Consider the following 12,052-nt stretch of genomic DNA (forward strand, 5'->3'; position numbering starts at 1 on the left):
CCCTGCTGGGGACCCCACAGCCCTGCTGGGACCCCAAAGCCCTGTGAGGGACCAAACAGACATGCTGGGAAGCCCACATCCCTCCAAAGGCCCCAGCCCTCCCAGTGACTTCACAGCCCCCCTGGGGCACCCAGCCCCCTGGGAACCTCATCGCATCTGACATCACAGCCCTCCTGGGAATCCTGGTCTTGCCTCAGACCTCCCTGTGGCACTAACAGCCCTCCTGGAGACCCCAGTTGTGTGCGGGCACCCCAGCCCTCCTGGGGACCCCAAAACCTCCTTGGAGATCCTGCTCTTCTGGAGATACCTGTCTGCTTTGGGGACCACAAAGCCCTTCTGGGGACCCAAAAGCCCTCGTGGGGATCCTGATGCTCATTCGTCTTTGGGACCCTGGTGACTTGGGCCCCATGAGGAAGCCAAATCCCTCCTGGATACCCCAAAGCTCTACCAGCCCACAGCCTTTCCTTGGAGAACTGACATGGGGATACTCACCTCCCCAGTGGAAGAGCTGTCACCTTCATCTTGGATTTGCACCTGCAAGAGAAAGCTGTCCACGTGCAGGGGGCTCCGCTGTCCCCACCGCTGTCCCCACCGCCCATGGGCACCCCAGGGGGAATCAGGTCAGGATGCAAACGCAGGGCTGGGGGTGGGTGCAGGAGCCGTCCCACCGCGGCCATGACAACAGCTCCGTGCTCACCAGTTGTGAGGAGAACTCCTCCAGGCCCAGGAGGGAGAGGGCGAAGTGGATGCAGTTGTTTGTGCAGAGAGAATACTCAGCTTCGCTGTCCATTGCTATCCTGACTTTACTCCGCAAGTCATTGAGATCGACCCCATCTTTTTTCCGGTAAATGTGGCATTCCCCCCTCTCCCTTTTCAGGGCCTCAAAGCCTTGTTTGCTGATCAGACCATTGTGCTCCCTGCCTGTGCCTGGAAAAGCAAGAGCCGCCCATCACCCTCACCCGGCCACCGCAGCCACGTTGGCCAACACCACGGGCCGAACGGGAGCAGGGGCTGGGGCGCTTACTCTGGAAGTGAATGACCTCTCCATCCCCGCAGTAGACGGCTGCATGTTTGAAGAGGGCCCTGCTGATGAAGTTAGCATTGCTCTCAGGGAAGAGCAAGATGTCCCCAGGCTGCAGATCTCTCTCTGACACCTCCTTAAAGATGTCCTCCTGCCCAGGGAGGCTCTTTGACCACAGAAACTTGACTGACGTATACTCCCTCTGCCAACAGCACCAGGGAGGGGAGGTGAGGAGCTGGCAGAACAAGCCCCATCACACCCCAACAGCCCCAGACCCCCACTCTGCCAGCAGAGGTTGGGCCAAGCTGTGAGAGGAACAGAAAAGGGGGGTCAGCGCCGTGCTCGTGCCGTCCTGCCCGTGCGCCAGGGCAGGGTCCCAGCTGCCATCACACCCTGCCCGGGATGGATCCTGCCAGGCACAAGGGCTCGGGCAAGAGTCACCCATCCTTCCCAACGGCTCCGAGCTGGAGCCGTCCCGGGACAAGCCCTGTGCATCTTCCCCTCCCTGTCCTGCTCTGACCACGGTCCAGGCAGCTGCGTGCAATGGGTGGGGGAGCCGGGAGCGCGCTTACCGCGATACTATCTGGAACTCTGGAACCGGGAAATATGCGAGCGAAGAACTTCATCATTGTTTTTTCTGGGACGGTGCTGGTGACAGAGCCGGGCTGCTCGCTCCGCCAGGGGCTGAGGGAAATGCAGGGGATGGGTGGATCAGCAGCAGGGACGAAACCTGACCTCACATCCTTCCTGACACACAGGAGGCGGAGAAAGGCTGAAAGCCAAACCCCGAGTAGAACAAAGTGCAGAGAAGCCCCGGGAGGCATTTCAACTTCTTAAAGCTGCAATTAATTTGGTAATTCCAATGGAAATGTTAAGTCTGGCAAAGGAAGCAGGGGGAGGGGGAGACCCTGGAAAGGCTGTGGAGTGCGAGGAGCTGCAGGACATGTCCAAAAGTGCGTGTCCTGCAAGGGGCCCCGGGGAGCCAAGAGCAGCTGCTGCTGCGGGGGGGCAGGAGGGGGTGGCTGCACCAGGGCTGGGACGTCGCTCAGCGGCGGCTTCGGGGAAAGGAGCTGCTGGGAACTGTACAGTGTCACCAGCAACAAGCGCCACAGGGTTGGCACAACCTCATTCCCTGGAAGGACTTCGGAATGGTGGCTGCAACCCAAACCAAGCCCATCCTCAGGCTCAGGTTTCAGCCGGCGGTGCTGGGAGGAGGAGCGGGGCCACAGTCCCGCCACCGTCTGCAGGGCCACCACCCCGGCTGCAGCCATGCTGTCCCTGCCTCCGGTGCAGCAGCTGCTGCAGCAGCTGCCGGTGGGGCCGGCCGGGCGCCCAAAAGCACCGTTGGGTGCTGACACAGCTGAGGAGGTGACGAGCCCCGATCCGCGGGGGGGCGGGTGCCGACAGGGCTCCAGCCGCACTGACCTGCACTGTCAGGGAGACCCAGCGGTACCTCTACCCGGCTGAGCAGTAAGTGGCTTAAAGGTGCAATGCTAAAATCGAGATATTGTCTTGAATGAGTGCAATTGTGATTTGTTTGCATATTTGAGCTTAGTATTTGGCTTGCGTCTTTGAGCTCAGTATTTTAGTTTGTATATTTATATTTGGTACCAAAAGAATTTTGTTTGGGGAGATAATTACAAAATGAGAACCGGTTCCATTACTAAAGTACCACCTTGCTCCCCCTTAAGATGCATCTGTACACATGAGAGTTAATTAGTGGGGGAAGTGATTTGAATGTGAAATTCTGAGTTAGCTGTATTGCAGTTAGTGTTGTTCTGTGGATGGACTGATTTTGATCTAAAATTAATCTAAAGGATTGATGCTTAATATGCTCTTTATTGACATCTGTAAGAAATTACAAAAGGTAGGAGCTGAGAGATGTGACTATAGCTCAGCTAATTGAAGTTGCTTATAAAGTTTATAGTCACAGGAGCTAAATGAAGAGAAAAAAAATATATATATATATATACACACCTTTTGAGCTGGGTTCAGAAGTAGGGATACAGCAGTTAGTCTTGTTATTTACAAGTCAGCCAGCAAATGACATTTGGAGGAAGTTACAGAAACAGAATGTAACAGAAAGTAGGAATTTGGAAACATTGTTAGATGAAGCCTGGGAAGTATTTAGCAACAAGTGTAGGGAACAGTTAATGAAGAACTGTTGTTTTTACATAAGTGAGGACCCTCAGGTCCTTGACCCCAGCAGGGGGGAAGGACCAAGGGACATCGGACTATGAATCCTGAATGTAAAACACAGTCTCTTCCCAGAATATATACTAACATCTGTATATATTCCAATACCTGTATTGACAGGTTAATTTAGGGGGAAGTGTAGCCAAAGCACCAGGAATCCATATGTTAAATAGATTGATAAGGGGAAGGGTGTTGTAAGTGTCGGGGTGGTCTGTAAACCCTGCAGTACCAACCAATGGGGAACAGGGGAGGGATATTGCAGCCAGGATTTTGGGGGATATAAGCAGGGGCTTTTTGCCCTACTAAGTGTGCTGACCTTTACGTCCAACACCCGGTCTTGCAAAATCATTATTAAAATATGCTTTGCCAAGAGATCCTGCCTGGGTCTATTATATTTGCAAAACAATTGTTTCCTACAGAGGGAAGAAGAAGACCGTCAGAAGGATAGGTGTGTGATAGTAGCGGTACTACAAGAGAGTAGGGAACTGAGAAGTGGAAGGGCTGGAAGGTTTCCAAAGTCTTTAGAAAGGGATCAGTGTGCATGGTGTGGGAAACAAGGACATTGGCAAAATGAAGGTCGAGAAAGGCGCAGAGGAAGTAGGTGAAGGGAGAATCGGACAGTAGCAAATGTTGAAAGAGACTGACGGGCACCTGGGGAATCCACCCTGGCAGATCCACTGGTTGTAATGAAGCTAGGGAAAGAACAAAACAAGTAGAATTTTTGGTAGATATGGGAGCAACATTCTCAGTTCTCAATCGAGTGTTAATGCCAATAAGTAATGAATACATAGTAGTAAAGGGAGCCACTGGCCACAGTGAAAGAGTATATTTTTATGCTAGGGTAATTTTACACCAGCTGCATCAGAAAACTCATTGGGGAACCCGAGCATCGTGTGATGGGTTTCTTAAGAATTTTGGGTGTTTCGGGATATTTGAACTAGCAAAACAAATCACCCATGGATGCATAACTTGTCAAAAGATAAATAAAGGAAACATGAGGAGGGCCCAAGCAGGAGGAAGAAAAACTGCGTATAGATCTTTTGAAAGGATCCAAGTAGATTGTACAGAATTTCCGAAAGTGGAACAGCACAAATATCTGCTAGTTATAGCAGATCAATTAACACACTGGGTTGAAGCCTTCCCGGCAGTGAGAGCTAATGCCCCGTTTGTGGCCAAGATATTGTTAGAACATATCGTCCCAAGGTTTGGGATGATTCTGGCCATTGATTCAGAGCAGTGAACGCATCCAAAATACTAAAGGCCGTAGGATCTGCTTTAGGCATAGCCTGGGAATATCATACTCCATGGCATCCCCAGAGTTCTGGAAGGGTAGAGAGAATGAATCAGACTCTGAAACAACAACTATCTAACTTGATGACTGAAACCCAATTCTCTTGGATAAAGTGTTTGCCTTTAGCCTTACTGAACATAAGAACAATGCCTAATTCAGGTACTGGCCTTTCCCCTTATGAAATGTTGTATGGCATGCCGTTTACTCAGTGGATGCCAACATCCCCTCCTGAAACTGAAGATTTCTCTTTCCAGCACTATGTGATCACAGTAAACAAATATCAAAATGAACTAAGAAAGAAAGGGATTTTAAATCAGACTCCGCCTTTAGAGTTTCCGATTCATAAAATACAACCCGGGGATAAAGTGCTAATTAAAACCTGGAAAGAAGCAACTCTAACCCCACAATGGGAAGGGCCTTTTCTTGTTTTATTAACTACAGAAACGGCCGTTCGGACTGCAGAGAAAGGATGAACACATGTCTCTCGAGTTAAAGGACTACTGATGGAAGAAAGAACCTGGAAAGTAACTCAGGGACCGGGGGAATTGAAATTGAAATTGACACGGGATTGCTGGTGTAACTACTATCAGTATTATTAATATGAATGTCCAGTATAAATGGAAATAGAATGTTTTAATAGTTAAGTGTGTTGAACCAAGTTGTATATGTAATTCTCTTATTTGTATTTGATGTTTAGGTTGTAATGGACTGTGGCATAAGCATATCCACAAAGGGAACTTACCGAGAGGATTGTGTAATAAATGTCTAAGAATAGAAGATAAGGAAACCAGAGCTCGGTTGAGGATTCTAGTCGCCACTGGAAGAATAGAAAAAGAATAGCAAAGAATGGTGGGAGGTATTTACTAAAGGGGTGAATGGAAATTCAGAGTGTCCACCAGTGATGAGAAGAATAGAGTGTAGAAAGAGAAATCAAATTGCGTGTTGCTCCTGTTGTTCCTGGGAAGTGAAGGCCAAGAGCTGGGAAACGATAAAAAGTCACCACGCTAACGGCAAAAATAGGAAAGGAGGGAACACTGCCCTTGCTGCCGAGAAGATGACGAACTTGGCTGCCAGCTGCAGCCTGGTAGGCCAGAGAGGCAGAGGGTGAAACCTGGACCTGATCCTCTTGCTAGGAGTGGTGACTTATTGATCCCAACCTAGCCTGGCTAATCCCTGTACCAAGTGCTACGAGCGAGTGAGAATAGGAGGACTAACCCAATATGTTCTAAATTATCACACTCATATTAATTCTGGATGTTATGATAGAACAAAACTGGAGAAGTGTGAAATCCAAAAGCAGAAGTTATGGGTAGCAACTAACCCAGAGAAAGGTGGACTCGGTGTAGGCTCTGTCTCCTGCCCTAGGGGAGAACGGAATATCTGTTTTACACAAGCTGGTATGTGGGGCTGTTCAGATGGAGGGGGAGTGAAAGATCAGTATAAGGAGGAATTAGTTAAGAGTGCAACTCAGGAATTAAAAAGAAAGCAAGAGAAACAGAAATTGGTACAGAAAAGTGGTGATTGGTATGAGGAAATAAGGCAAGAAGACAAGGAATTACAATTACCAACAGTAGGGAAAAACCTGTTTAAAGATCTTATGGAAAAGATAGCCCGGGAATTAAATGTCACCTCATGCTGGATGTGTGTGGGGTCTCAAATGGCAGAACAGTGGCCTTGGAGAGGAGAGAGTGTAAGGATTACTGGTATGGAACAGAACTCATGGAACTTGAGAAAAAAAGACCAGAAGGATCGGTATTAAGTCACTTAATAATAGGGCAGATATGCATATCAAGGAATGATGGTAAACTAGATTTTTCTGAATACGTTGGACAAACCCCTTGTAAGTTAGTGTTGCAGACAAATTCATTAAATACCTCTATTCCTCCCACTTGGTGGCCAGGTCCACCTCCTGGATGTTGGTCTTGAAACTGTAGCCTGGAAAATGAAACTATATGCTGGAAAAATCAATGCAAAGCAAACCCCTTTGAGGAAATCGGGGATTTAAGGAGATATTGGCAGAAACCTGGCTCTACCTATATAGACGAACCATGGAAAGCCCCTGATGGATTATTTTGGATATGTGGGAATAGAGCCTATAATGAGTTAATACCTAGGTGGAGAGGGTCCTGTACTACAGGGATAATTCAACCAGCATTTTTCCTTTTACCAAAGGAAAAAGGGAGTCATCTAGGGAAACCTCTGTACGGAACTTTAAACAGAGAGAAGAGGATTTTAATAAATGCCCCCATAGGAGGAACGCAAACTTGGAAAGATGATGAATGGCCTGCGAAAAGGATAATTGAATACTATGATCCAGCCACCTGGGCCCAAGATGGAAGCTGGGGATACTGTACCCCAATATATATGCTAAACCGAAATATTCGGTTGCAAGCAGTGGCTGAAATAATAAGCAACTGGACATCTGAGGCACTGAATCTCATAGCAAGACAATTGTCTCAGACCAGAGCTGTAGTGTACCAAAATCAGATAGCCTTAGATTATCTTTTAGCTGAAGAGGGGGGCGTCTGTGGGAATGGAATACTTCTGAGTGTTGTTTGGAAATAGATGCCAATGGGGAAGCTATAATGAAAATAGCAGAAGAGATAAAACGAGTTGCACATATACCAGTACAGAAATGGAATTCTATACTTACTAACCACTGGTGAGATAACTTATTTGGGGGAGCCTGGTGGAAGACAATAGGATTCATGATATTATGTGCATTTCTGGCTTTACTGTTTGTGCCATGTACGATCCCGTGTTTTATTCGGTTAACACATTCAGTAGTCCAAGGCATGCAAATCTCAGCCATGCCTATAGATCCTGAAATGGCAACAAAAGGAACGGGAAATAAATTAATTATTTTAAAAGATAACACCAAACTGGACGTAGCCACCGCTAGGCAAGTGCTAGCTAACGTTGAGGCCAAAGCACCAATCAATAGGACAAAAAGTAAAGGGGGAATTGTGAGAAATGCAGTTGGATTCATGCTGAGATGATGTTTAATGTTTACAGATATAACCAAATGAGGCACGGGCTCTGAACCTGGAAAAAGGAAAAGGTGGTTAAGTTCTATGTAAAAAGTTGTGAAACTTGTTTATGAAGTTATATTGATAGAGGGAACTAAAATTTTAAGGATTAACCAACCACATAATGAGTGCTTACTAGCGAACTAACACTTTAAGCCACATGATGAATGCCTAGTTTAGAGCTGTATGTAACCAATTTTGTTAAGAAAAAAACAGAATCTCATCGAATGTCGAGATAAGAAGTTTTACAGCACCAGCTGTAACCTTGAGGAGACAAGATCGCCAAGATTTACAGCAAAAGGGGGCGGCAGTCTGGTTTCGGTCGACTTGGCAGCTTGGGTTCCAGCCAATTCATCATAATGTGCCAAAGGTAACAAGTTCACTGTAATGAAGCTGAAGGAGCTTCATCCAAAGACCCCCAAAGACCCCTCCTCAAAATCACCAAGTGACACCACGCAGGCGCAACAGGGAGGGTCAAGGAGGAGACTATGGAAATGATTATCTGAGACTCATTTTAATAAGAAGCGGGGAGAGGTTATGAATATGTACAGGCATTCCTGGGGTCATTATGAATATGTAATACCTTACTGTATTTAAGCACACTGCTTATTGTTAAAAGGTGTGCGTGCTGGGCGGAGTGAATCCCCTGCACACCCAGTGCTGTTTTGCTTATGGTTTAATGAACACGATTAAATGAATTGCATTAAATGTTGCTGTTAATAAGGAAAAAGCGTGAGTAATTTATTTCAACGGGCATGGTCAGATCTTCAAGGAGGATTTTGGGAGCAAGTTGAAGCCTGGGGACATCTAGCTGTTTCCCTTCGACAGAAGCAATAACATAATTTTCCAGATCATCTTCAGACATGCAGCCGACTACTGTGGGGATGGCGAGGTCATTCACTTTGCGGGTAAGCGCCAGACCCCCTGGTCCCGTTCTTGTTGTAGTGATCCTCAAAGTGTGGCCAGCGGCTGTGGTGGCCGGGCCAGGGTGATGGGCGGCTCTTGGTGGTCCAGGCACCGGCACTCAGAGGAAACGTGATGTGATCAGCAGTCGGACGACTTCTGGTGTGATCGCCAGAGAAGGTTTGGTGAAAATGAAAAAGGAGAGGTGAAACTACCTTATTTACCAGAAAAAAGATGGGGTTAATCTCAATGATTTCCGGAGGAAAGTCAAGTAGGCGATGAAGAGCAAAGCCGAGTATTGCGCCAGCAAGAACAACTACATCCACTTCACCCTCTCCCTCCTGGGCCTGGAGAAGTTCTCCTCAGAACTCGTGAGCACGGAGCTGGTGTCATGGCCGCGGTGGGACGGCTCCTGCACCCACCCCCAGCCCTGCGTTTGCATCCTGACCTGATTCCCCCTGGGGTGCCCATGGGCGGTGGGGACAGCGGTGGGGACAGCGGAGCCCCCTGCACATGGACAGCTTTCTCTTGCAGGTGCAAATCCAAGATGAAGGTGACAGCAGCAGCAGCAGTGGGGCTGTGAGTATCCTCATGTCAGCCCCCTGGCAGGGGTTGGGGTCCCTGGGAGGAATGTGGGGTCCAAGACAGGGCTGTGTCACCAGGAGAACTGGATCCTCACTGAGGGATGGGATCCCGTGGGATGACACTGTGGTCCTGGGAGGGCTTTGGGGCTCCTCAGGGACTGTGTGATCCCTCAGAGGGTTTTGGGGTTCCCATGAGGGTTTTGGTGTCCCATCCGCACGGGCTGGGAAGGGCAGGGCAAGGGATCACGGGTCCGTCCCCCCTTTCCAGGCCATCGGAAGCGCCCCCAGCCCGGTGGGGCAGGGGAGCAGCCACACGGCGTGAGGGGTGGCAGCCCCGTGTCCCCTGAGGATGATCCCCCCGACCCACAGAGGAACCTCAGCATCGCCCTGCGCACCCCAACTACTCACCCAGGGAAGGAGCTTTTGTTTGGGAGGGTGGGGGACGTTGCTTTCTGCTTCCTGGAGCTTAATTGCCATGCGCTCATCAGATGTTTTATTAAACTTTGCTACCTGAAACGAGCCTGATTTTACCTACAGCCTCAGTCCTGCCTGATGGGCTGAGAGAGCTGCCCGGCTGACACCAGCCTCTGGGGCTTCTTGGCTGCCCAGGATAATAATGAGTGAAACACCGGCCAGTATCAGTATCACCAGTGAAGAACAGTAATAACAGCAACAATCAGCAGCTATATAATAAAATAAATAATGCAATAGAAAATATAACATTTGGTGACTGTTTGGTGGGAATGGTGGGATGTCTGTGAGGATGCCGGCTTGGTGGGAATGGTGGTATCCTCCTGAAGATGCCGGTTCTGGGGACGGCTGTGTCCCTGTGAGGATGCTGGGTCAGTGGGGACATTGGCATCCCCATGAGGACATCAGGCCTGCGGGGATGGCTGCAATGCCACGAGTTTGCCCTGTGTCTGGGGACAAGACACAGAGCCCTTCCTCTGTCCCCTTCCTGAGATGGGAAAATGCCACCACTGCCCCATTTTTTAAGGGATATCCATCCCTACAGAACATGCGATGCCATGTCCACCCAATGTTTCTGTTGTGTCACCCACGGAACGATGCTTGACCACAGCCACCATCGCCAGAAGCTCCCAGGGGGCTCCTTGGGGTGGCCCAGCAGATGGTGACAGCGCTGTGGCCCTGATCCTCCTCATGGCACCACTGGCTGAAACCTGAGCCTGAGGATGGGGTTGAGGTTGGGTTGCAACCACAATTCCGATGCCCTTCCCAGGGAACGAGGCCACTCCGGGGTGTCACATCCCAGGTGACATCTGTCGTGCAGCTGGGGCTTGGGGACATTGCAGGGAGCTCCTTCCCCGGGCACTTTGAGTGGCTCAGTCCTGGCCCGGACCCCATGTCATGATGGGACACTGGGCTGGGTGGCGGGGTGGCACCATGGGACACCTGTGGGTGTGTCCCCCAGGTGATGAGGTGTCACCTGGTGGGCATTTCTCTTGTCCCATATCCATGAATGGCTCACGGGGACAGTGACAGATCTGGTGTGGCCACAAGGGGACAGGCTGTGGGGAGGGCAGCACGCAGGTGATGGGGACACTGCTGGGGGTCAGCAGCTGGGGACACTGCCAGGCTGGGGGACACTGCACAGCACAAGCAGCAGGGCTGGCACGGTCACCAAGGTGGGTTTTTGGCAGGGCGATGTGACATCACAGATGTTGGGGACAGAGAGGTTCTCAGGATGGAGCTGGGCACAACTCCATGTCTCCAGCTCACTGGGCATCAGGATTTCTCTTTGCAGATGAACCTCCTCACCAGGTAATGGGGCAACTTGCGGGAGAGCACCCACACCCAGGAGGTCCCATGTATTTTGTGGCACCCGTCACCCATGGACTCTGTGGATGGGACCGGCCCGGTTCTGAATGTGGGGGTCAGGGGGATGGGGGTTTTTGGGGGCTGCATGGACTCAGTGCTGATGGAGGGGGTTTGGTGCTCAGCACCTGGAGGAGATGACCCCTTCTCCAAGGGTTTCCCCACCCATGGAGACCCAAGCTGTGCCCAAGCCTGAAGGAACAGGGGATGAGCAGAGGGTCAGTGATGCTGCTGCTGTCCCAGAGCACCAGTGACCCTGAGACACTGATGGGTCCCCATGCGGTGACAGGGAGACCATCCACCTGGAAGGTGAGCCCCAGCAGGTGGTCACAGCATGAGGACGTCCCTGTGCAAGAGACACGGGGCACAGTGTCCCCTCTGCCCCACAGGCAGCTCGGGGACGTCCCATCGGGGATCATGGAGAAGCACAGCAAGAGCCACCTCCTGCAGATGTTGGATCCGGCCAAGGTGCTGCGAAGATGACAATGTGGGTGCGGGACACACGGGAATGGAAGATCCTTAACCTGAGGATCGGTGTCGTGGTGGTGCCTCTGGCATCGCTCTTGCGTGGCAATGGATGGTTTGCATGGGGAGGCTGTGCCAATCGTGTGGAACTTTTGTTGTTTTCACTTTCACTTTCCGGTTCCCAGCAGCTCCTTTCCCCGAAGCCGCCGCTGAGCGACGTCCCAGCCCTGGTGCAGCCACCCCCTCCTGCCCCCCCGCAGCAGCAGCTGCTCTTGGCTCCCCGGGGCCTCTTGCAGGACACGCACTTTTGCACATGTCCTGCAGCTCCTCGCACTCCACAGCCTTTCCAGGGTCTCCCCACCACCTGCTTCCTTTCCCAAACTTAACATTTCCAGTGCAATGAGCAAATTAATTGCAGCTTTGAGAAGTGGAAAAACCACCCAGGGCTTCTCTGCACTTTGTTCTCTTTGGGGTTTGGCTTTCAGCCTTTCTCCGCCTCCTGTGTATCGGGAAAGATGTGAGGTCAGGTTTCGTCCCTGCTGCTGAACCACCCATCGCCTGCATTTCCCTCAGCCCTTGGAGGAGCGAGCAGCCCGGCTCTGTCACCAGCTCTGTCCCAAAGGAAACTATGCTAAGACTCGCTGCTGCCATTGTTGGCAGCATTGTAGGTGCTGCAGGAATTGCAGGTGTTGGTGCCAGCCTGGTAAGTACGCTCCAATCTCTGCAC

General features: G+C 50.6%; 2 protein-coding genes and 1 long non-coding RNA gene across 4 annotated transcripts in view; 1 reads left to right on the forward strand and 2 right to left on the reverse strand.

The window, feature by feature from the left end:
• The window catches only part of NR2E3 (nuclear receptor subfamily 2 group E member 3), a gene marked incomplete at both ends in the record, with an annotated part of 1,543 nt that extends 1,167 nt beyond the window's left edge, over positions 1–376 (reverse strand). Inside the window, one exon of the mRNA XM_082061107.1 lies at positions 308–376. Within this exon, the coding sequence (XP_081917233.1) occupies positions 308–376 (69 nt within the window). The remainder of the gene's footprint in view (positions 1–307) is intronic.
• Positions 23–1,860, reverse strand: LOC309443879 (uncharacterized protein). The gene is made up of 4 exons (XM_082061198.1): positions 1,594–1,860; positions 1,025–1,223; positions 698–927; positions 23–534 (listed from the first exon to the last, which is right to left on the reverse strand). The coding sequence occupies exons 1-4, from the start codon at positions 1,843–1,845 to the stop codon at positions 445–447; spliced, it is 771 nt and encodes a 256-aa protein (XP_081917324.1). The 5' UTR covers positions 1,846–1,860; the 3' UTR covers positions 23–444.
• A 641-nt stretch (positions 1,861–2,501) lies between these two features.
• On the forward strand, positions 2,502–9,540 carry LOC309443884. Of its 2 annotated transcripts, XR_014184877.1 has the most exons (3): positions 2,502–8,811; positions 8,975–9,019; positions 9,293–9,540. It is a non-coding gene; the product is annotated as an uncharacterized lncRNA (long non-coding RNA). The 2 variants fall into 2 exon arrangements; XR_014184876.1 differs by having other exon boundaries at positions 2,502–9,019.
• The last annotated feature ends 2,512 nt before the right edge of the window (positions 9,541–12,052 follow it).

This window comes from Streptopelia decaocto, assembly GCF_964273445.1.
Source record: "Streptopelia decaocto genome assembly, chromosome: 9".
In the NCBI taxonomy this organism is placed as follows: domain Eukaryota; kingdom Metazoa; phylum Chordata; class Aves; order Columbiformes; family Columbidae; genus Streptopelia; species Streptopelia decaocto.